Source organism: Mauremys reevesii, unplaced genomic scaffold (assembly GCF_016161935.1).
Source record: "Mauremys reevesii isolate NIE-2019 unplaced genomic scaffold, ASM1616193v1 Contig59, whole genome shotgun sequence".
NCBI classification, from domain to species: Eukaryota; Metazoa; Chordata; order Testudines; family Geoemydidae; genus Mauremys; species Mauremys reevesii.
The window spans coordinates 72,620-98,567 of NW_024100872.1; the positions used below are offsets into that span (position 1 = coordinate 72,620).

A 25,948-nucleotide genomic window follows, 5' to 3' on the forward strand; every position below is an offset into this window, starting at 1 on the left:
CTGAGGTCCCTTCCAACCCTGGGATTCTATGATTCTATGATGTGGAACAAGCTATTTGGAAAATCAAAGGAAGGGTGCATTGGAAGCAACCTGCTATGGGCTATCAAGTACAGGTAATACACTGGGATATCTCATTATAAGTTTGAGCTAAGTCAACTTTTTCTGCATGGAACTGTTTCCTGAAAAGAAAGGAGCATAAAGATCCTGATAAAGGGAACATACTGATGCATTCTGATCTATTTAGTTGCTATGTCACTTCCATAATTAAAGTTAATGTGGAGATAATGCACTACTTACTCCCCTCCACAGGGACCAGGGAGCAACAAAAAGCCAACAGGTAGAGAACAGGAGAGGAGAAAAACTGCCTTGCTCATCTGATTAGCCTTTGGCCCCATGAAGGCTGTCCTAGGTTATGAAGAACCTTTCCACTGATTATTTGTTTATGGAGGGAGCGTAACCTCAGCTAAGGGTGGATGGTGGGGCTGAAACAGGGGATGGGCTCTTCAGTTGCTGCTAGTGCCCTCCTCATCCCACTCTTACAAGTTGTATTTGGCTCTTCAACTGACCCATGACAGCATTAATGGGAGCCTTAATGGTCTCAAAGACCTGGGGGGTCCAAAGAACCTGGTAAGACTTTCAGGCCGGTTTAGGATTCTGGGGGACTGTGACGGGGAGCCTGGTCTAACTGAAAAACCTTGTATAGGGGCTGGGGAGTCTTGACTCCAGAAATCCCCAAGGAACCGAGGGATTACACACAGCGTGGGGGGCGCTACAGTTCACACCCACCGTCCTCTCCACAGAGGCCTGAGGGAAGCAGGTGGTGGGGAGCAGCCAGCCAGAGCAGAGAAATGGTTTTACATTCCCTGGAACAATCTGCCTGAAGGTCCAAGTAGTCACATGAGGGAGCACTGGCACCTGATTGTAGCCTTCGATTTATAGTGATAGAGTTTTTGGGTGGGAATTATGTCATGTGAATGGTTCATTCTGGCTGTTTCAAGGCACAGCTAATATCAGACACCTGTCAGATGTAGATGGAGGGACAGAGTTTAGGAAACATATTTTTTCTTTCCTACAAAAATTTTAACAGTCAGGCTGCTGGTGAGCTGAGACCGTTGTTCATCATGCTATCTAGTATTGTCTCGTTGTTTCATTGTGCTCCCCATCTGTCTGTATCCCTCTCTTGTCCCTTGTCTTATACTGAGGCCTGGTCTACACTAGGCGTTTAAATCGGTTTTAGGAGCGTAAAACCGATTTAACGCCGAAACCGTCCACACTAGCAGGCACCTTATATCGATTTTAATGGCTCTTTAAACCGGTTTCTGTACTCCTCCCTAACGAGAGGAGTAACGCTAGTATCGGTATTAACATATCGGATTAGGGTTAGTGTGGACGCTGATCGACGGTATTGGCCTCCGGGAGCTATCCCACAGTGCACCAGTGACCGCTCTGGACCGCAATCTGAACTCGGATGCAGTGGTCAGGTAAACAGGAAAAGCCCCGCGAACTTTTGAATATTTCCTGTTTGCCCAGCGTGGAGCTCCGATCAGCACGGGTGGCGATGCAGTCCGAAATCAAAATAAAAAAAGAGCTCCCGCATGGACCATGCGGATGTGATCGCTGTAAGGGCAGGCAAATCCGTTCTATCCGTTCTATCAGCGCTCCGTTAGAATCCTTTTTTAAAAATCTCCAGACAGACGCCAAAGCAGGGACTCAGCGCACTGCAGCGTGACAAGCGTAACGGAAAGCCAAAGAATCAAATGGATGCGCATGGACTGGAGGACTGAAGCTATCCCACAGTTCCTGCAGCCTCCTAAAATTATTTGCATTCTTGGCTGAGCTCCAAATGCTTCTAGGGTCAAACACAGTGCCCGCGGGTCAGGGCATAGCTTGGCAATCTACTCACCCACCCCCCACCCACCCCCAGAAGCGAAAGGTAAAACAATCCTCTGACTCTTTTACATGTCACCCTATCTTTACTGAATGCTGCAGATAGACGCGATAGTGCAGCACTCAACACCAACATCCTTGCTCCCCCCCACCCCGTCATGGGCGGCTGATGGTACAAAAAGATGGAAATCCATCCTCATCATCAGCATAAGCTGATCGTACAAAATGATGGAAATCTATCCTCATGATCAGCTTCAGCTGATGGGACAAAAGGACTGGTAACCGTCCTCGTCATCAGCCTATTGGCCCTAATTTTTTCTGGTGGATGGATGGTGCAATATGGCTGGTAACCATCCTCATCATAGCAACAGGGGGCTGAGCTCCATCAGCCCCCACCCTTCATGTGTAAAGAAAAGATTCAGTTGCCCCTGGACTAGCAGTGGGATGCTGGGCTTCTCTCCTACACACTGCTTAATGTCCTGTCTGGACTATCATAGCAGCTGGAGGCTGCCTTCCACTCATTTCTCACTAACAAGTCAGTGTGTCTTATTCCTGCATTCTTTATTAATTCATCACACAAGTGGGGGGACAATGCTACGGTAGCCAAGAAAGGCTGGGGGAAGAACGGAATCAACAGGTGGGGTTGTTACAGGAGCACCCCCTGTGAATAGCATACAGATAATTTCTGCGGGCTCTGACACAGAGCAGGTGGTTCTCTAGCACACTTGCCTATATTAGGCAGCACAGATTCTATTTTTAGATACCAAAAAGGAGGGATTGACTCAGGGAGTCATTCCCAATTTTTGCTTTTGCGCCCCTGGCTGATCGGCCAGGGGCACTTATGACAGCAGCCAATGGTACAAAACGATGGAAGGTACAATATGGCTAGTAACCACTCTTGGCTTTTGCGCCCCTGGCTGATTGACCGGGGCACTAGCAGCAAATGGTACAAAAGGACTGGTAGCCATGATCATCCTCAGTTCCAATTTATGGAAGGGTTTGGATGGTGCAATATGGCTAGTAACCATCTCTGCTGTCATGCAAAAGCAAAAGCATGCTTCTGTGTAGCGCTGCTGAATCGCCTCTGTGAGCGGCATCTAGTACACATACGGTGAGAGTCACAAACGGCAAAATAAGCTCCATGATTGCCATGCTATGGCATCTGCCAGGGCAATCCAGGGAAAAAAGGCGCGAAATGCTTGTCTGCCGTTGCTTTCCCAGACGAAGGAGTGACTGACGACATTTACCCAGAACCACCCGCGACAATGATTTTTGCCCCATCAGGCACTGGGATCTCAACCCGGAAGTTCCAAGGGGCGGGGGAGGCTGCGGGAACTATGGGATAGCTAGGGAATAGCTACCCACAGTGCAACACTCCAGAAATCGACGCTAGCCTCGGACCATGGACGCACACCACCGATTTAATGTGTTTAGTGTGGCCGCGCGCACTCGATTTTATAAAATCTGTTTTACAAAACCGGTTTATGCAAATTCGGAATAGTCCCGTAGTGTAGACGTACCCTTAGAGTGTCAGCTTTCTGGGGCAGAGATTGACTGTTCTGTGTATCTACCGAGCCTGGCACTGTGGGGTCCTGGTCCATGACTGGGGCTCCTAGGCCCTACCATAACACAAATAATAATAATAATAATAATAATAATAATACTTTATTTAATTTTACGGTTCCATTTGGTAATCATTTTATCAGCTACAAAATGTACAAAATAATGAAATATGTAATAAATGTGAAATGCCAAATCTTATGTTTTGGCTAATTTTAAGCAAGTGCAAGTTCATTTACTCTTCAGAAATTGGCCAGAGAGATTCAGGTCTGGGAAACACCTCAGGCATGTTTGGATTTTCCAGGCAAGGCAGATCTGTGTGAACTTTCATGGCATTTCCCACTCCCTCCCACCCACCTCAGTTTCAAGCAGGCTGGGAGAATTTGTATTTTAGTAACCCTGGCATCTGCTGCTCCTCAGGCTGCCCTCCTAACCTTTATTGCCAGTGGCCTCCCACTTCCTCCCTGGGCCCTCCATCCATCCCCACATTACACCTGGCCTCCACTGCTTCCATCAACTTCCCATCACCGCTGGCCCCCAATGCCTCCCACCTCCACATCCCCCCTGGGCCTGCTACCTCTCTGGGCTCCCAACCTACCCTTCCATCACTCCTGGGCTTCGCTTCCTCCCCTGACCCCCATCCAATACCCCATTTCCCTCGACTCCCACTGGCTCCACATCCCTCCTGGGCCTGCTGCCTCTCTGGGCTCCCAACTCACCCCGATTACATCTGGCCTCTGATAGCTCTCTATCCATCCCACCATCATCCCTGCCCTTTGCTGCGTCTCCAGGCTCCCAGGACACACTGTGCACCAGAATGGAGAACTGGGGCCTGAGTGTGGATGATTTTGCAAAACTGGCCCTTAGGCTGCTTCACAGTCAAGCTGCTTCCCCACACTTCAGAGGGCAGGATGTGAGGATTCCAGAAAATACAGTGAACATTTGCACTAAAGAAAGCTTACAGAAGTGGAAACTTGGACAGATGACTAGGAAAGAGTATAAAAATATTGCTTGAGCGTGCAGGGGTGTAATCTGGAAGGCCAAAACACAACCGGAGTTGCAACTGGCAAGGGATGTGAAGGATAACAAGAAGTGTTTCTGGAGGTATGATAGCAACAAGAGAAAGGTCAGGGAAAGTGTGGGACCCTTAATGAATGGGGGAGGCAACCTAGTGACAGATGATATGGAAAAGGCTGAAATACTCAATGCTTTTTTTCCCCTCAGTCTTCGCAGACAAGGTCAGCTCCCAGATTGTTGCACTGGGCAACACAGCATGGGGCAAAGGTGAGTAGTCCTCAGTGGTGAAAGAACAGATAAAGGTCTGTTTAGGAAAGTTAGACATGAATAAGTCCATGGGTCCAGATCTAATGCATCCAAGGGTGCTGAGGGAGTTTGCTGATGTGATTGCAGAGCCAGTGACCATTATCTTTGAAAACTCGTAGTGATTGGGGGAGGTCCCGGACAATTGGAAAAAGGCAAATATAGTGCCCATCTTTAAGAAAGGGAAGAAGGAGAACCCAAGGAATTACAGACTGGTCATCCTCATCTCAGTCCCTGGAAAAGTCATGGATCAGGCCTTCAAGGAAACCGTTCTGATGCACTTGGAGGAGAGGAAGGTGATCATAGAATATCAGGGTTAGAAGGGACCTCAAGAGGTCATCTAGTCCAACTCTGTGCTCAAAGCAGGACCAATCCCTGGACAATTTTTTGCCCCAGATCCCTAAATGGACCCCTCAAAAATTGAGCCCATAACCCTAGATTTAGCAGGCCAATGCTCAACCCACTGAGCTATCCTTCCCCAGGAACAGTGAACATGGATTCACCAAGGGCAAGTCATGCCTGATCAACCTGATCAACCTGATTGCTTTTTATGATGAGATAACTGGCTCTGTGGATATGGGGAAAGCGGTGGACATGATATATCTTGACTTTAGCAAAGCTTTTATACGGTCTCCCACAGTATTCTTGCCAGCAAGTTAAAATTGTAAGGATTGGATGAATGGACTATACAGTGGATAGAAAGCTGGCTAGATTATTGGGCTCAGTGGGTAGTGATCAACAGCTCAATGTCTAGTTAGCAGCCGGAATCAAGCAGAGTGCCCCAGGGATTGGTTCTGGGGCTGGTTTTGTTCAACATCTTTATTAATGATCTGGATGATGGGATGGATTGCACCCTCAGCAAGTTCCCAGATGACAGTAAACTGGGGGGAGAACTCGATATGCCGGAGGATAGGGATAGGGTCCAGAGTGACCTAGACAAATTGGAGGATTGGGCCAAAAGAAATGTGATGAGGTTCAACAAGGACAAGTGCAGAGTCCTGCACTTAGGATGGAAGAATCCCATGCACTGTTACAGGCTGGGGACTGACTGGCTAAGCAGCAGTTCTTCAGAAAAGGACCTGGGGATTACAGTGGATGAGAAGCTGGATATGAATCAGCAGTGTGCCCTTTTTGCCAAGAAAGTTAACAGCATATTGGGCTGCATTAGTAGGAGCATTGCCAGCAGATTGAGGGAAATGATTATCCCCATCTATTCGGCACTGGTGAGGCCACATCTGGAGTATTGAGTTCAGTTTTGGGTCCCTCACTATAGAAACTACTATTAACACTCTTCCTGTGAGCTAATTTACAACAATGTCAAGATTTTCAATACTAGCTTTTGCAAAAGGAACCAGTAAACAATGATTTATTTTTTTTTAATGGATAGGTTACAACATTGACAGTAACAGATGAAATCCTCCTCCGTTGGAATAAATGAGAGCTTTGCTATTGAATTCAATAGGGCAGAATTTCATCCAAGAAATCACTCCCAGATCTGATACAGATACAGAATTTCCATAGACAAACTGCTCCTCAGCCTAGGGGGGGAAGAATAGGCCCTGCCCTGCTTATTGATGTAGTACATCACTGTCATATTGTCCATGAGAACTGAGTCTGTTGTGTTTATAATGTGAGGCAAGAATGCCTTGCAAGCCAGCTCGACTGCCCTGAGCAAGATGATGTTGCTATGGAAATAAAGGTCCTCCCTGAACCACAGACCATGAGTCCTGAGGTGCCCCAGGTGGGATCCTTAACCCAGAGCCGAGGAGATGGAGACCAAGTGAGAGGATGGTTGGGGTTTTGTTGGGGTTTTGCAGACCATCCTATGACCATGTCAAGGAGTGGAGGATATGAGGTAGCACCATGATTGCCCTGTCCGAGCGGTGTCTGGAAGGGCAGTACACCGTGCCAGTCAAGCTTGGAGAGATCTGAGTTTCAGCTTTGCATGTGGCACTACATAAGTAAATGAAGCCATGTGATCGAGAAGGCTCAAGCAAAGCCAGATGGTCATGATCAATTGTGATTGTAGGAAACGTATTAGCATCTAGATTGCCCAAAAACATTGCTTCGGGAAGAAGGCAAGCATGCCCCGATGAATTCTATTTTCTGCACAGATGTCAGGGTCAATTTCTGCACATTGATGAGAAGACCCAGTGTTTGGAAGGTCGACTGTACGAGGTCGATGTCAGACTCCACTTGTACTCAAGATCGGCCCTTGATGACCTAGTCATCAAGATACGGGAACACATGGACTCCTCTTTACCTCAGAAATGCTGCCACCACTGTCATGCACTTGGTGAAGACTCATGGGTCGGCCGAAAGGCCAAATGGCAGGGCACTGGATTGATAATGACTCTGGTTCACCACAAATCTCAGAAACCTTCTGTGGCTGTGGAAAAATGAGTGTGGAAGTATATGTCTTTTAAGTCTAGAGCAGCATACCAGTCCTGTGAATCCAGTGATGGCATGATCGACGCCAAGGACACCATGCAGAACTTCAGCTTCCTGAGATAGTGATTCAGCCGACACAGGTCTAGAATGGGTCTGAGACCTCCCTTGGCCTTGGGTAGCAGAAAGTACCAGCAATATAACCCTTTTCCACTTAACGGCAGCAGAACCTCGTCTATGGCTCCCATGCAGAGCAGAGATAGCACTTCCTGTTCTAACAGGAGCTCATGAGATAAGCCCCTGAAGAGGGATGGGGAAAGTGAGTGGGAAAGTGATCACCCCGCTCCGGCCCTGAAAGGGTTAAAGCAGCCCTGAGAAAGAGCTGTCCTGAGGAGCCAATAAGAAAAGGCTGGGAGGCAGCCAATCAGGGTCAGACTGGGCCTTATAAAAGAGCTGCAAGGCCAGAAGGCACAGAGTCTCTCTCCAGCCCTGGAGGGAGAAGAGCTAGCTACCTGAAAGGAAGGTACCTGAACTGGATCAGGGCTGGAGAATAGGGCAAGAGAGTTGGGGAGCTCCAGCCTGGTAAACCCCCAGGCTGCAGGCTTTGCTGAAGGCCTAATGAGGTACTGGGGTTGCAGAGATACAGCCTGGGGATAGGCAAAGGCAGCAGGTCCTAACCCCTTCCCAGGGATGAGTGGCCATTACAGACTGCAGTCTGCCCCAGAGAAACGGGGCTAGATGACAACTGGCAGTAGCCACTGAAGCAAGGTGGGTTTAGAGGGTTGGGGGTTCCCCTGGGAGAGGAGACCCAGAGTGTGAGAGTACTGCTGAGGCAGAATCACGAGGTAAAAGGGCACCGGGGTCCGGGAGGGACACAGGGCCAGTGGCAGGTGAGACACCGGCCTACAGAGGGCACTCCGTATGCTGGAAAAGAGCTAATTCCCAGACAAACAGCAGGAGGCACCATGCCGGTGAGTCGTCACATTGCTACAGGGATAAAAATAAATGGAAGGGTGTAACCAAACTCTATTGTGTTCAAAACAGCGGTCAGAAGTGATCCATTCCCAGGCTCTGAGAAAATGTGAAAAGTGGTTTGAAAAGATAGAGGATGGCTGGATCCTGTATAGTAACTGGTAGGTTGTCCTCAATCAATTTGTCAAAATTAGTGTTTAGAGGAGACCAAGTGACCTGGGAATGACTGAGGAGGTGGCCTACACCCAAACCCCTTGGTCTTCCTTGTCCACTGATCATGCTTTACCAGCTGGGCATAGAAACACCCGCAATACTGGGATCTATATGGTGTCCTGGTTTGTGCTGGAGAATGCAGTCCCAGGGACCTTAGTGTTATCCTGGAGTCTTTTAGGCCATGCAGTCTGGCATCAATTGGCTCTGAAAAGAACAAGCATCCCTCAAATAGCAGGTCCTGGAAGGTTTGTTGTACTTCCTGCAGGAATTCTGATGCTTGCAACTATGAGCTCCAGCGCATGATGACTGCTGTGGCCATAGATCTAGCTGCAGAATCCCTGGCATCCAGGGCTGCCTGCAGAGAGGCCCTGGCCACTGACTTGCCCTCCTCCACAAGGGTTGAGAACTCCTACTGGCTGTCATGGAGAAGTCTGTCCTTGAACTTGTTCCTTGTTTCCCACATTTTAATGTCATAGCAACTCAGCAAGTTGAAGCACCTCAGTTGAGTAGGCTTTCCTGCCCAGAAGGTCCAGCTTCCGGGCCTCCTTCACCTGTGGAGCGGACCCTGTCTGGCCCTGATGGTCCTTCTTGTTGGCAGCCACCATGACAAGTGATCCAGAAGGATGCTGAGAAAATAAAAACTCACAGCCCTTGGCTGGTCCAGAGTATTTCCACTCTGTCTTCTTGGTAGTAGGAGGGAGGGAGGCTGGGTTCTGTCAGAGAGTCTGAATAGGTCCCATCATGACCTCATGCAAGGGGAGAGTGACCTTTGCAGGAGCTGCCACCAATAAAATGGCCAAGAAGCTATCAGAAGGCTCCTTGACAACATCAGCCTGGAGGCCCAGGTTGGATGCCACCCACTTTTATAAGTCCTGGTGGGCCTTCAGGTCATCCTGTGGTGGGGATGTCCCTTTCATCATTAACTCATCATCTGGTGAAGACGAGGAGGAGGCATGCACCTCCAGAGCTCCAATGTGTCCTCCCTGCATTCACTGGTTGGTACCAGCCTCGATACCAGTTTTGGGACCAGAATGCACCCTGGGCTCGGCACTGAGCATGGTGCTGAGGCCAGCCCCATTATGGGTACTGGTGCTTGACTCCAGTGCCTCACAGTGCTGTACTGGAGGCACCCTAGTCTCAGAGTATACTAAGTAAGAGCGCCTAGAGCTGGTGATTTGACCCACGAAAACCCCCACAGATTCCAGAAAGGCCACTGCACCAGAACCGGCCCTCTTGGGTCCATAGACTCAGTACTAGGGCAAGGGATAGCTCAGTGGTTGTGCATTGGCTTGCTAAATCCAGGGTTATGAGCCCAGCTCTTGAGGGGGCCACTTAAGGATCTTGAGTAAAATCAGTATTTGTCCTGCTAGTGAAGGCAGGGGGCTGGACTTGATGACCTTTCAGGGTCCCTTCCAGCTCTATGAGGTAGGTTGGTTTGTTTGTTTATTTATTTATATATTCAGACAACACTGATGGGCAGTGTGTGTGGTCTTAGCTGTGTCAGTGAGGTGAGGAGCCGAATCAAGAGTCTTATCCTGAAGAGGAAGAGGAGGAGGAGGAGTGGGGGGGATCAAGGCTGTGTTGACCCTCCTGGAGCCAGGGAACGACATCTTGGAGATGCTTTGGGAGAGGTGATTGGGGAGGATTTCCCCTGGAGAGCAACCTCAGTACTGGTCTGAAGCTGGTTGACATCTCAGAGCTGGTAGGCGGTGCCTGCCAAGCTGCTTTTTGTGCCCCCAGAGAACCCACTACTGGCAGAGTTAGTATGTTTCTAGCTGTTGCGTAAGCTTCCAGGGTGAATGGTACCACAAACTGTTAAGTACGCTGGTGGGAGGGGGGTTGCACCTCCCTTTGTGGCGTTTGCGTAGATGACTGTGCTGGCGGCTGCCACAGTTTCAGCGAGGGAGAGTGACCAGTTTGGGTCTCACATTATCTCTGTCCACAAATCTTTCCTTGTCCCTGTCCACTCTTTTATCTCCCTTCACTGCAGGACAGCGGCTCTTCTCATGGTGCCCCCGAAGTTTCTTCTTAGGCACCGGTGACAAGGAGCAGCACTGTGGCAGCAGAAGGTGTGCTGCGGACCGAGTGCTAAGTGCTGAGTCAGATCTCGGCTCTGAGGTGGGTCTCAATGCTGCCTCCATCAGGAGGACTTTTAGTCTCGCTGCCTGGTCTTTCTGAGTACATGTTTTAAACTCACAACAAATCTGGCAGCAATTTTTTTCTGTAGCCTTCTCCCAAATACTTGAGACAGCTCAAGTGAGGGTCACTGTTGGGCATAAGTTTCCCATAGGCAGAGCAAGGCTTAAACCCACTAACTCAGAATGGACATGTCATTTCGATTTCCATCTCTTCTTCAGCATAGAACTGAATTGACATTTACATTTGAAAAGTCAATGCAAAACTTACCTGCTTTTGTCTGGGGTTCATCTGCAAAGGAAAAAGCATTTCTTAATATAGGCATCATTTTATTTTTGGGTGCTTAGTGAATAATATGCCTCTCCTTGGAGGATGAGGACTCAGAGGTCATATAGAGTAAGCAAGATCCATGGGTCCTATACATGCTTATCACAATATGTGGTGAATCTCATCTATTACACTAAATGCCCCAATAACAACTGTGTGGGTGAAACCAGACAATCATAATCAAATCAACTCACAAATAAAAATTATAAAGATAAAAAACATTTTACCACCTGTGGGTGAACATTTTTACTAAACAGTCATTCCATGTCTAACCTCCCAGTCCTCATCCTCAAAGGAAACCTGCACAACACCTTCAAAAGATGAGCCTGGGAGATTAAATTCATAAATTCACTAGTCACTAAAAGTCCTGGTTGTAATAAAGACACTGGATTTATGGATTATTATAATAATTTGTAACTCAGTAATCTCCCCTATTTATCAAATGCATAAATGTTAACAAGCCATTTCACCTTGAATGGTCTCTGACAGTGTGATAACCACTTATGCTAAACAATCTATTATACCGTGTATTTAGTGGTAACACTCGTGTATGTTTCCCAGACCTGAGGAAGCTCCGTGTAAGCTTGAAAGTTTGTCTCTCTCCCCAATAGAGCTTGGTCCAATAAAAGTTATTACCTCACCCACCTTGTATTTTTATTCTTTTTACTCTTTCCGACAAAGCACAGGCATGTGGTAGAAACATGACCATGACTAGATTAAGATGTGACCTTATTAGGTCCTGATCATTCCACCAGCTGCATCAGGAACTCACTATTTCATAGAAGCATAGAATCATAGAATATCAGGCCTGGAAGGAACCTCAGGAGGTCATCTAGTCCAACCCCCTGCTCAAAGCAGGACCAATCCCCAACTAAATCATGCCAGCCAGGGGCTTTGTCAAGCCTGACCTTAAAAACCTAGGTAACCCATTCCAGTGCTTCACCACCCTCTTAGTGAAAAAGTTTTTCCTAATATCTAACCTAAACCTCCTCCACTGCAACTTGAGACAACTATGCCTTGTTCTGTCATCTGGTACCTCTGAGAACAGTCTAGATCCATCCTCTTTGGAACCCCCTTTCAGGTAGTTGAAAGCAGCTATCAAATCTCCCCTCATTCTTCTCTTCTGCAGACTAAATAATCCCAGTTCCCTCAGCCTCTCCTCATAAGTCATGTGTTCCAGCCACCTAATCATTTGTGATGCCCTCCGCTGGACTCTTTCCACTTTTTCCACTTCCTCCTTGTAGTGTGGGGCCCAAAACTGGACACAGTACTCCAGATGAGGCCTCCTCACCAATGTCACATGGAGAGGAATGATCACGTCCCTCAATCTGCTGGCAATGTCCCTACTTATACAGACCAAAATGCCATTAGCTTTCTTGGCAACAAGGGCACATTATTGACTCATATCCAGCTTCTTGTTCACTGTAGCCCCTAGGTCCTTTTCTGCAGAACTTCTCCCTAGCCATTCAATCCCTAGTCGGTAGCAGTGCATGGGATTCTTCCGTCCCAAGTGCACTGGTGCTTGTTGAACCTCAGGTTTATTTTAGCCCAATCCTCTAATTTGTCTAGGTCCCTCTGTATCCTATCCCTATCCTCCAGCATATCTACCACTCCTCCTAGTTTAGTGTCATCTGCAAACTTGCTGAGGGTGCAGTCCACACCATCCTTCAGAACATTAATGAAGTTATTGAACAAAACCGGCCCCAGGACCTACCCTTGGGGCATGCTGCTTGATACCGGCTGGCAACTAGACATGAAGCCATTGATCGCTACTCGTTGAGCCTGACGATCTAGCCAGCTTTCTATCCACCTTATAGTCCACTCATCCAGCCCATACTTCAACTTGCTGGCAAGAATACTGTGGGAGACTGTATCAAAAGCTTTGCTAAAGTCAAGGAATAACACATCCACTGCTTTCCCCTCATCCACAGACCCAGTTTGCTCATCATAGAAGGCAATTTGGTTAGTCAGGCATGACTTGCCCTTGGTGAATCCATGCTGACTGTTCCTGATCACTTTCCTCTCCTCTAAGTGCTTCAGAATTGATTCCTTGAGGATCTACTGTATGATTTTTCCAGGGACTGAAGTGAGGCTGACTGGCCTGTAGTTCCCCGGATCCTCCTCCTTCCCTTTCTTAAAGATGGGCACTACAATAGCCTTTTTCCAGTCATCCGGGACCTCCCCCGATCACCATGACTTTTCAGAGATAATGGCCAATGGCTCTGCAATCGCATCCACCAACTCCTTTACAGCGCATCCGGCCCCATGGATTTGTGCTCATCCAGCTTTTCTAAATAGTCCCCAACCTATTCCTTCTCCACAGTGGGCTGGTCACCTCCTCCCTATGCTGTGCAGCAGTCTGGGAGCTGACCTTGTTCATGAAGACAGAGGCCAAAAAAAGCATTCAGTACATTAGCTTTTTCCATATCCTCTGTCACTAGGTTGCCTCCCTCATTCAGTAAGGGCCCCACACTTTTGCAGGTCTCAGCTCTATGCATAGTTCTCTAGAACACTGAGAGACATTTCTGGTCCTGGGTCTGCAATTGGTTCCAGACAGGTGAGACCTGTAACCCTGAGGAGTCCAGCTGATGGCAGTGGAAGTCTGCCCAGGTGTGAAGGTTAACAGCAGAGATTCCATTGCATGATTGGGGTCATAAAAGGAGACAATGAAGGAAGAGGATCTCTTTTGCTACACACTGAGCTGGTCTGCCAAGTAGGTGTGACGGAATGTGGGGATTTTATATAATATTTTCATGACTGATATGCATGGTACTGGTTCATTTAGGAGGGAGGGATAGCTCAGTGGTTTGAGTATTGGCCTGCTAAACCCAGGGTTGTGAGTTCAATCCTTGAGGGGGCCACTTAGGGATCTGGGGCAAAAATCAGTACTTGGTCCTGCTAGTGAAGGCAGGGGGCTGGACTCAATGACCTTTCAAGGTCCCTTCCAGTTCTAGGAGATTAGCATATCTCCTATTATTATTATTTGACTTAGGATTCCTACCCAGTGGGTTCAGAAGGGTAAAAATGTTGGCAGAGTAGGAGACATGAGGTGTATGTGTCATGTAACTGTCTGAGGTGATATGAACGAGTCACTGAGGACAGGGTGAAGCTGACCCATATCAATGAAGGCTCCAGGAAGACAAAGGGAACCCCAATGATTCAATAGTTGTCACCTAACAACTGGTAACTCCAGCAGGTGGAACGTGTAAACTCAGCATGATTTTTCAGAGGAGATCAATGGGCCGATAGGTGACAGAAGGTGAGGATAAGACCTGGCCTTTGGAGAGACACACGAGCTCATCTGTGACTGGGAGACAACAGGACAGAGATAAAGAGAAGAACCCGAGATGATTCCTTCAGCAGCAGCTTCAATGGAACCCTGGTTTGGCCAGTTTGGATGATGTCTTAACCTTTGCTTCTCTATGCTAATGTAACCATTTCCTGATGTGTTCCAGCTGACTAATAAACCCTACTCTGTTTTGAAGAGGATGTGGGTGTCATTGCAAATACTTGCTGTGGTGCCGACAGAGGTCTGTCTTAGTTTAACTTGGTTGTCAGAATTCCTGGTTTGGAATAGGAGTGCTGGAGCCTTGGGGGTCTGGCACATTAAAGGGGTGCTCCCAGCAGACTATGCAGGCTATGGCATAGCACAGATCCTGTAAATCACTGAATCTAGTTAATGCAGGGCATCTCTCACCACAATGCAGGGCATCTCTCTTTAACAGAATAGCCCACCCTTATTTTGAACAGTTCAGAACTTGACTAAGTCTAGAGCAGGCTTCTGTAGAGCAAGGCTTGTACAATGCTCATCATGAGGAATATTGACATGCTGCAGTTTCAAATTGCAGATTTCAGCCTTCAGCCGTTTGGGCCTTATGGCTCCACACAAAAAAAATGTTTACAATTTCCTTCTTCTTTTTCTAATAATGTAGAAAAAGTATTCACTCTTTTCTCAGAAAGAGCTGAACAGTTTTGTTTAAAAATGTCCCAAAAGGGAAATAAAGTCTTTGGGCAGGGACAAAGCAGACACCTCTCTAGACCAGAACAAGGCTGTTACACAAAGCTCTGAGCATCTGATAATAGGGCTTTATAATAGAAACAATTTTCAGCCTTCTTTATATGTGCCATTGGTAGGCCAGCTGTGATTTTAAATAGGGTTACTAAAGAATTAATTATTTCTTTCCTCAAGAACACCAAAAGTTTCATTTTTCCTTACCAACTTCAGACCTCAGAGTTTGTAGTTCTGGGGAAAAAAAGTCAGTAACAGGATCAGAAAACTCTAATGTAGTTATCAATTTTACAATTTCGATAATAATCCACCCTTCCCCCACCCCTTGGATCTCTGTAATGGCCAACTCCAGTTCCCATTGGAGTGAAAGGAAACAGAAAGATCAGGAAACACTAAGACCTGTTTTCCTCATTTGGACATCTCTTAAACATAAATGGGCCTTAAAGTCAATGACTTTTGCCAAATGGGACCATTTTGCAGATTCCCAATAGACCCAGATTTGTCCTTGTGGTGTGGCTGCTCTATGCTGAGCCCTCCGCACAAGGCTGAAAACCGCAGGAGGATTGGCCCATTGTAGGAGGAGCCTCTGATAACACAGAGCCAGCATAGTGTCTGCTACACCACCCGAACCTTGAGTGCTTCACTGGGGGGGGGGGGTGTTCGTGACAGTCAGAACATGGCCAGGGATTTGTTTTCCCACCAATCATAAACTTCTGCATCTGTCCTGTGGAGCCAATGGCAGCTGTTGTAACTAGAGAAACCCTCAGGGAGGGAGCACAGGACTGGCTCAGCATGTGGGAAACTAAGAACTGGGGAAATGCAAACCTGAGCCTCACATCACCTCATTTGTACATCATATTTGGCATTGAGTCTCCTACTCCTTCGCTGTAGTCCCCCCACCCCCCCCCCAAAATGCTTAAACTGGAGTTTCTCCAGATCCCTAGATGCCTTAATGCTCCTGAAAATTGGATTCTGTCACATAGCAGGCCATCATTGAATCATAGAACTGAAAGGACCTCAAGAGGTCATCTAGTCCAGCTCCCTGAACTGAGTCAGGGCCAAATAAACATAGACCATCCCTGACATGTGCTTGTCCAACCTGTTCTTAAAAACCTCCACCGATGGGAATTCTACAACCTCCCTTGGAAACCTACTCCACAGCTTAATTACCCTTGTAGTTAGAAAGTTACTCCTAATATGGAACCCAAATCTCCCTTGTTGCAGAGTAAGCCCATTATTGTGCTACCTTCAGTGGACAGGGAAAACAATAGATTGTCCTCTTTCTAAAAGCCTATCATATATTTCAAGACTGTTATCACGTCCCCCCTCAGGCTTCTTTTCTCATGACTAAAGCTGCCCAATTTTTTAAACTTTTCATCATAGGGCAGGTTTTCTAAACGTATTAGTTTTGTTGTTCTCTCCTGGACTCTCTCCAATTTGTTAACATTAATGCTGACAAAGAGGTTTAAACTGTGTGTGTTTTTGAAGAAAGCAACTTTCTACAATTAGCAACCTAATCCAGCAAAATAGTTTGAAAATTAGTATCACTGATGCATCTCCAATTCCAGAGGGATTCACTTTGATAAAAGCTCAGCACTCCTGTAAAGCAACTCCTTCCGCTGCAGTGGCAGATGTCTTCAACTGGCATCCAAAATATCCATTTGCCTTGTCCTTTCTCTTCTCTCCATATAACTGAGATTTGACCTGGCTGAAAGGCAAATAGGATTCTGGGAAATCTTACCTTCTTCATTATTCTTTTCTTTCCCACCTATATGAAGAGAAAGAAAGAGAAGACATTTCTCATTGGCTTAACAGAAGTGCTTCTCAGCTCCTTGCCCACACGCATACACTCTCCCCATGTGCCTGATCTTGAAACCATTGAAGAGATTAATGGAAACGTCCAATCTGACACCCTCGTGAAGTCCATTCTAAAAAATTCCCAACCAGACTCAGCTCCCAACTGTAAAACTCTCCCTGTTACTGTAATAGAGGAAATACTGAGCACTACCACTGCTTTAGTGATCCTACGTGCTACCTGTTTCTGGAGTTCAAACACATCCCATGAGATAAATAAAAAAAAGATTATTAAAGAAAAAAATGTTGGTCCCATATTTCTAAGATTAAGTCCTTCATCTCTCTCTCTCTAGACAAGTCCTAGGTGGCCAACCCGTTAGTGGGCACAGCTCTGATGGGGAAGTGCAACACACTGTCTTCTCTACAGTATATCCCATTCTTTCCTCTCAAGCAGAAAACACCTCAGGGAGCAGACTGTCTCTATCTGCAGCATCAAGGAGACTATCTCAGCAAAACAAAGCCATAATGATAAAATCATCTGAGAGTGAACACGGTATGAAATGAAAGCAGACTTACTGTCAACGATCACGGGTATTTCTGAAAAAGAAAAAAAATCTAAATATTTAAATTTTTACATATTTTTATGTTCACATTTATGCTACAGAACAAAATGAGTGTCCTTGGGAAAGTTTGAGAAGGGGCAAAATAGATGGTGGATGCACATCCCAGTTTCCTATAATCCAACACATTTCTGAAGCATCAGTTAGATGTTTAATTTCAGAGTCTGAAATTAGGCTCAGTTGAAAATTCTCTTGAAACTCTTTTTCAATGGATGATTGAGTTTACAACAAAATGCCGGAGGGTTTTTACAAAAATGTTCTGCTTAACACAGAAAATGTTAATTTATCATCAAAAAACAAACAACCCAAACCTCATATATTTGGTTTTAGGTGAAAATTGACATATTTTGGTGGAAAATTTGAGAGAGTTTTTGTTTGGTAACCTCAGGTTCCCATTCTCTTATATGGACCACTGAGACCATAATGAACAGACTCCCCTCACCAAGAGGTTCATCGGAGGAGATGCAATCTACAGAGGTGAACTTTTCTGTGGAAAAAATGCCACTTGGATCCACCTCTACCTGACACTCAAAAACCAGATAGGGTTTATTGAACATGATGTGGCAAACCCTAAAAACCCTAAAATTAGCTCAGAGCCATTACTGCACTAATTTACACCAGCTGGTTAGGGTCCCTAGGGAGCCATGTGGAACTTGCAAATTGCCAGGGCAGAACTGAGCTCTGCCATTCCCTCAATGAGCATAAATGATGATTTAACACATTTTTAGTTTCAAACACATGCTATGAGATAAACCATATACAGAAGGTTTTGAATGGGCCAAAATATTTCTGAGTGCAGATCCTACTTCACTTTAACTAAGGCATTTTTCTGAATCATCAAAGATTAGCCAATGCACAAGATACAGAACCATACTGGCCCAACCAAATCTGCTATGGCAAACGCTACAAAGTATATCCTACATGCCATAACAAATGTCACAGCAGCCTCTCTGGTAACAGGTTGCAAAGATGAGCCCTGGGAAGAACAGGCGCATGGAGGTGGCATCCATCTCTGTTGGGCCTTCAGTCCTTGTGAGAGCAATGAGTGAGAGATGCCCTGTGCAAAAACCTTATACAGGTTCTATGAACATGCACCACCAGGGGGCACCAGAGCCAGCCCAACAGATGCCACTAGGGGAAAAAAAATCCAATAGCTGTGTTTGGAATGAACATGTGCAAGCACTCAAAGAACTTCATTTCTATTTGCATCTCTTTTTTAGCATAGAACTGAAGTGACATTTACATTTGAAAAGTCAATGCAAAACTTACCCGCATTTGTCTGGAGTTCATCTGCAAAGGAAAAAGCACTTCTTAATATAGGCCTCATTTTTTGTGGGGGTGGGAATGTTATTCCTCTCCTTTGAGGATGAGGACTGAGAAGTCATATATGGAGTGAGCAAGATCCAGGGTCCTACACCTGCTTATCACAACATGTGGTGAACCTCTTCCAGGGCACTAACTGCCCCAATAACAACTGTGTGGGTGAAACCAGACAATCATTATCAAATGACCTCACAAAGAAAAAATGACAAAGAGAAATCACTTTACCACCTGTGGGTGAACATTTGTACTAAACAGTCACTCCATGTCTGACATCTCAGTCCTCTTCCTCAAAGGAACCTGCATAACACCTTCCAAAGATGAGCCTGGGAGATTAATTTCATAACTTTGCTAGTCACTAAAAGTCCTGGTCTTAATAAAGGCACTGGAGTTATGGCTTAATACAAGAATCTGTAACCCAGTAATCCCAACTTTTTATCAAATTCAGAAATGTTAACAGGTCATTTCACCCTGAATGATCTCTTACAGTGTATGTTAACCACTTCTGCTAAACAATCTATTATACCGTGTATTTAGTGTTGACATTTGTGTATGTTTCCCAGACCTGAGGAAGAATGCTGTGTAAGCTCAAAACTTTGTCTCTCTCCCCAGTAGAGGTTACTGCAATAAAAGTTATTACCTCAGCCACCTTGTCAGTTTATTCTTTTTGATGATGCACGGGCATGTGCCAGAAACATGACTTGACTAGATTTAGATGTAACCTTATTAGGTCCTGATCATTCCACCAGCTGCATGAAGAGCTCAGTATTTTCAGGTCCTCCAGGCTCTCAGCTCTGTGCATAGTCCTCTATGAGACACATTTCTGGTCCTGAGTCTGAAATTGGTTCTAGGCGGGTGAGACCTGTAACCCTGAGGAGTCCAGCTGACTGCAGTGGAATTCTGCACAGGTGTGAAAGTTAACAGCACAGCTCCTATTGCAGGATTGGGGCCATAGAAGGAGAAGATGAAGGAGGAGAATCTCCTTTGCAACACATTGAGGTGGTCTGGAGCCATTTTGCAAAGTAGGGGAGACAAATGTGGGGATTTTCTGTAATATTTTCATGAATGATATGTGTGGCACTGACTCATGTGACTTGGGATTGCTACCCAGTGAGTGCAGAAGGGCAAAAATGTTGGCAGAGTAGGAGATATGAAGTGTGTGTTTCATGTAACTGTCTGGGGTGGTATGAACGGGTCACTGAGGACTGGCTGAAACTGACCCATAACAATGGAGTATCTTGGAAGACAAGAGGAACCCAAATGATTTAATAGCTGAAACCGAACAACTGGAAACTCCAGCAGATGGAATGTGTGAACTCAGCATGGTTTTGCCGAGGAGGACAATGGATTGATAGATGACAGGAGGCGAGGATAAGACGTGGCCTTTGGAGAGACACAGGGGCTCATCTGGGACTGGGAGACAACAGGACAGAAATAAAAAGAAGAAACCAAGATGGTTCCTTCAGCAGCATGGTTCAATGGAACCCTGGCCTGGCCAGTTTGGGTGATGTCTTAACCTTTGTTTCTCTATGCTAATCTAATGACTTCCTGATCATAGAATCATAGACTCATAGAATCTCAGGGTTGGAAGGGACCTCAGGAGGTCATCTAGTCCAACCCCCTGCTCAAAGCAGGACCAAACCCAACTAAATCATCCCAGCCAGGGCTTTGTCAAGCCTGACCTTAAAAACCTCTAAGGAAGGTGTTATATCCTTGGGGCAGCCGGTGTAGGAAGCAATAACTTGAGGCCAGAGAGCAGGCAGCTAACCAAAACCTCCATTTTATTTACATATATACAGAGAGCTCCTCAACCGGTTGAAACCGGTTGAGCTAACACATAATAATCTAACTCAGTTGCCATAGCAACAAAACCATGACAACCAAATACACAACATATTCCTCCCCCCCTAATAAGAACATCCCCTAAATAAAACACACACTAGACTAGAGAAGGAGGGTAGACTGCCTCCATTCCCGGCTAAACCCTGGGGATTATTTTGCCCCATAACCGTGGGTTCGCCCTAGCTAAAGATCCAGCCGATGAGGAGGTCTTCTGTCTCTAGGTGGATTACGGCGAACTACTGGTGTTGTTGCACCCGAAAGCACTAGGGGCTCAGGGTCCGCAGCACGAACAGGTGAGGAGGGGGTATCAGCTCGTGCTGGGCAAAGGGGTATCTCAGCCGCCGGCAGTAATGGAGGAGAACAGTCAGAAACAGGTGACTCGTGATTCGATCCCTCACCAGAAGAGGTGAAGTCAGACCCCTCAACTGCAGATGGGTCCTGAGGACTGGCATGACCTGGCAACAGCTGATCTACATGTCGCCGCCAGGTAAGATTCTCTGCAGTCCGGACTGTGTAGGAAACAGGTCCTGTTTGAGTGATGACTGTGGCCGGAACCCATTTAGCTCTGGAAGTATAATTCCGAGCCAAAACTGGCTGTCCCGGGCTAAAGGTTCGGTCTTTTGCTCTGGGTGCCCGTCTGATGACTTGATATTGCTGCTGATGTTGCACAATTTGTCGGGGTTCAGAAGGTTTCAGCAGATCAAAGCAAGTGCGCAGCTGTCGTCCCATCATTAGAAAGGCCGGAGATGCGTGGGTCGTAGCATGAGGTGTGTTTCTGTAGGAAAGTAAAAGGTATCCAGACGCTTTTGAATGGAGTGATGTCCCTTTGCTGATTTCAAAGCGTTTTTCATTGTCTGCACAAATCTTTCAGCTAATCCGTTGGTGGACGGATGATATGGTGCTGACGTGATGTGGTGTATCCCATTTGCTTTCATAAAATTTTGAAACTCCTGAGAAACGAACTGCGGTCCGTTGTCGCTCACAAGTTGTTCTGGCAGACCAAAACGACTAAAGAGTCCTCGTAGTTTTTGGATAGTACTCTCTGCAGAAGTGGACTGCATTATAGAGACTTCTGGCCATTTAGAATGGGCATCTATTGCCACCAAGAACATGCTTCCTTCAAGGGGGCCAGCAAAGTCAACGTGAATACGTTGCCACGGGTTTTCAGGCCAGTCCCATGGGTGTAGGGGTGCCCACTGGGGTGCATTCCTCACACCCTGACATGACATACAAGCTTTTGCCTTCTCTTCAATAGCGCTGTCCAGTCCAGGCCACCAAAAATAGCTTCGTGCAATTTCCTTCATGCGCACTATTCCACAGTGACCGGAATGTAGCTGTTCTAACATCTGTGATCTCAGTGGTGGTGGAATAATGACACGTCTCCCCCACAACAAACAACCAAATTGGACCGATAACTCCGTCCGCTTGGACATGTAGGGAACAAGGTCGGATGAGACCGGAGAGGTTTGTCGAGATGTTCCATGCATCACCAGGTCCATAACGTGGGACAATACTGGGTCAACGCGAGTTGCCTTCTTTATCTGAGTAGCAGTGATGGGTGTATTCTCTACCTGTTCAAAGTAGAAGATTTCCTTGTGGGCACTATCATGGTGTTTGACCGGCAAAGGCAACCTTGAGAGGCCATCTGCATTGCCGTGTAGAGTGGATTTCCGATATTTGATTTCATATGTGTGTGCTGAAAGTAACAATGCCCAACGTTGCATACGACTAGCAGCTAATGGGGGAATGCCTGTGTAAGGTCCAAAAATTGATGTCAGAGGTCGATGGTCTGTGAGAAGAGTAAATTTTCGCCCAAAGAGGTACTGATGAAACGTCCGAATTCCAAAAACAATTCCTAATGCCTCACGTTCGATTTGGGCGTAGTTAGTTTCTGCTTTGCTTAAAGTGCGTGAAGCAAAAGCAATAGGTCTCTCTTCTCCTGAAGGCATAATATGACACGACTGCTCCCACTCCATAAGGAGGCATCGCAGGCCAATTGCAGGGTAAGGATGGATCAAAGTGCGTTAGAACTTCAGAATTTAGCAATGCATCCTTAGCTTTGTTAAACGCAACATCACAGGCTTCAGTCCACTTCCAGGCCTTGTTCTGCCCAAGGAGCTCATGAAGTGGTTTTAGCAGTGTGGCTAACTGTGAGATGAACTTTCCATAATAGTTCAGGAGTCCTAGAAACGAGCGCAGCTGGCTTACATTTCGAGGTGGGGGAGCCTCCACAATAGCTTTAACTTTTGCAGGGGCCTTATGAAGACCTGCAGAATCAATGATGTGTCCCAAATATTCAACAGAGGGCTTGAAGAATTCACACTTGTCTTTGCGAACTCGTAGGCCATACTCTTCCAGTCTTTGTAGGGTAGCCTCTAAATTCTTTAAGTGATCCTCTTCATTTCTTCCAGTGACCAGGATATCATCCAGATAGCACTGAACTCCTGACAAGCCACACAAGATCTGGTCCATAGCCCTCTGGAACAGGGTGGGAGCAGATGTTATTCCGAAGGGTAGACGACAGTATCGATAAAGCCCCTTATGAGTCACAATAGTCAACAGCTCTTGGGACTTTTCATCGACGTGCATCTGTAAATATGCTTGACTCAGATCAATCTTACTGAACTTTTGTCCCCCAGCCAGGCCTGCGAAGAGGTCATCGATGCGGGGAAGTGGGTATTGCTCTGCACACAACACTGGGTTGACAGTGACTTTAAAATCACCGCAAATCCGAGAGAGCCATCTTTCTTCACGATTGGAACGATAGGAGTGGCCCATGAGCTATGGGTAACTGGTATTAGGACTCCATTGGTGACCAGGCGCTCCAGGTCTGCTTCAACTTTTGGCCTGATGGCATATGGCACAGTTCGGGCTTTCAGATATTTTGGTGGACTGCCAGGTTTAATGTTCAATGTCACAGTGATTCCCTTCATACTTCCCAAATCATCTCCAAAAACAGCAGCATGTTTCCTTAGTATAGGGTTAGACTGGTTTCTTCTTTAGTCATCCGTGCACTTCTGCCCAGTTCAGTTGAATCTTCCCAAGCCAAGACCTACCCATTAAGGCTGGGTAGTTACCTCTCACCACAAACAGTGGCAATTTAGCCACCTGTCCATTGAGCTCCACCTTAACATCAATAGTGCCCAGCATAGGCACAGCTTCTCCGTATACGTCTTCAGAACAGTTTTTGTTGCCTTAAGCGGAAGATGCTGTAGCTTTTCTTTATACACAGTCTCGAGATCAGTGAGACGGCTGCACCGGTGTCCAGTTCCATGCGTATACGTTTGCCATCCAATAACGGGTTACCCAGTATTCATGTGAGCCCATTGCCAAAGACAAAACATGCAGTGGCACTTCCTCTTGCGATGAGGTGTCACCTTGATCATCCTGGGTCTGCTCTAGGGTATGCAGGGTTCCTCTTTTGTCGGCCAGACCACAGGCCTCTTTTTCTTTTGTTTACAGGCACACTCAATGTGTCCCTTTGCCACAGTGTCGACACACCAGGTCCTTACACCAGCATTCTGATGCCTGGTGACCCGGCTTACTACAGCGGTAACATTCTTGACTCTGCACAGTTTTGTGGGTCGGTTCTTGTGACACTTTTGCACCCTAGGGGGTGCACCGATGTATTGTGCCTCCCTTGTAGCCAGTTCCATGGAGACAGCAATATCAACAGCCTTCTGTAAGGTAAGCTGAGCCTCTGTCAGTAGGCGCTTCCGTATAGCTTCACTGTACAGGCCACACACTAACCTGTCACGCAGGGCATCATGTAACATTTCTTTAAATTCACAGTGTTCTGCTAGCTTTTTTAAAATGGCTACAAATTGTACAACTGTTTCATCTTCCTTTTGGTCTCTTTTGTGGAACCTATATCTTTCAGCAATTACCAGTGGTTTTGGGGAGAAATGAGACCCCAGGATTTCCACAATGTCACTGTAAGATTTAGTCTCAGGCTTAACAGGGTGTAGTAAGCTGCATAGCAGAGAGTAGGTTTTAGCCCCTACAACAGTTAAGAATATTGGCACCTTCTTCGCTTCTGTAATGTCATTTGCAATACCAAAAAGCTCAAAACGCTCAGTATACACATGCCACTGCTCTGTATTCTCATCAAAAGGCTCCAGGGGCCTGGTCAGAGTAGCCATGATTTTTAGTTTCACTTTCACAGTCAGTGCAAAGAAGCAGCTTTTTTCCTTTGTTTGTTCTTTACCTTGACTTCTACTTCCTTCTGTTACTGGAGCAGCACCGGAGTCTCACCCTCGTCGCCAGTGTTATATCCTTGGGGCAGCCGGTGTAGGAAGCAATAACTTGAGGCCAGAGAGCAGGCAGCTAACCAAAACCTCCATTTTATTTACATATATACAGAGAGCTCCTCAACCGGTTGAAACCGGTTGAGCTAACACATAATAATCTAACTCAGTTGCCATAGCAACAAAACCATGACAACCAAATACACAACAGAAGGAGATTCCACTAACTCCCTAGGTAACCCATTCCAGTTCTTCACCACCCTACTAGTGAAAAAGTTTTTCCTAATGTCCAACCTAAACCTCCCCCTCTGCAACTTGAGACCATTACTCCTTGTTCTGTCATCTTCTACCACTGAGAACAGTCTAGATCCATCCTCTTTGGAACCCCCTTTCAGGTAGTTGAAAGCAGCTATCAAATCCCCCCTCATTCTTCTCTTCTGCAGACTAAACAATCCCAGTTCCCTCAGCCTCTCCTCATAAGTCATGTGCTCCTGCCCCCTAATCATTTTTGTTGCCCTCCACTGGACTCTCTCCAATTTACCCACATCCTTCTTGTAGTGTGGGTCCCAAAACTGGACACAGTACTTCAAATGAGGCATCACCAGTGCTGAGTAGAGGGGAATGATCACATCCCTTGATCTGCTGGAAATGCCCCTACTTATACAACCCAAAATGCCATTAGCCTTCTTGGCAACAAGGGCACACTGTTGACTCATATTCAGCTTTTCGTCCACCGTAACCCCTAGGTCCTTTTCTGCAGAACTGCTGCCCAGCCATTCGGTCCCTAGTCTGTAACAGTGCATGGGATTCTTCCGTCCTAAGTGCAGGACTCTGCACTTGTCCTTGTTGAACTCATCATATTTCTTTTGGCCCAATCCTCTAATTTGTCTAGGTCCCTCTGTATCCTATCCCTACCCTCCAGCGTATCAACCACTCCTCCCAGTTTAGTGTCATCTGCAAACTTGCTAAGGATGCAGTCCACACCATCCTCCAGATCGTTAATGAAGATATTGAATAAAACCGGCCCCAGCACTGACCCTTGGGGCACTCCACTTGATACCGGCTGCCAACTAGACATGGAACCATTGATCACTACCCGTTGAGCCTGACCATCTAGCCAGTTTTCTATCCACCTTACCGTCCATTCATCCAGCCCATACTTCTTTAACTTGCTGGCAAGAATACTGTGGGAGACTGTATCAAAAGCTTTGCTAAAGTCCAGAAATAGCACATCCACTGCTTTCCCCTCATCCACAGAGCTGGTTATCTCATCATAGAAGGCATTTAGGTTAGTCAGGCATGACTTGCCCTTG

General features: G+C 46.5%; 1 protein-coding gene across 1 annotated transcript in view; it reads right to left on the reverse strand.

The window, feature by feature from the left end:
* LOC120394430 (ABC transporter F family member 4-like) overlaps nucleotides 1-25,948 on the reverse strand; it is a 120,974-nt gene that overhangs the window by 24,296 nt on the left and 70,730 nt on the right. Inside the window, exons 20-21 of the mRNA XM_039518659.1 lie at nucleotides 15,020-15,046; nucleotides 10,747-10,767 (exon numbers count right to left, since the gene is read on the reverse strand). Of these exons, the coding sequence (XP_039374593.1) occupies nucleotides 10,747-10,767; nucleotides 15,020-15,046 (48 nt within the window). The remainder of the gene's footprint in view (nucleotides 1-10,746; nucleotides 10,768-15,019; nucleotides 15,047-25,948) is intronic.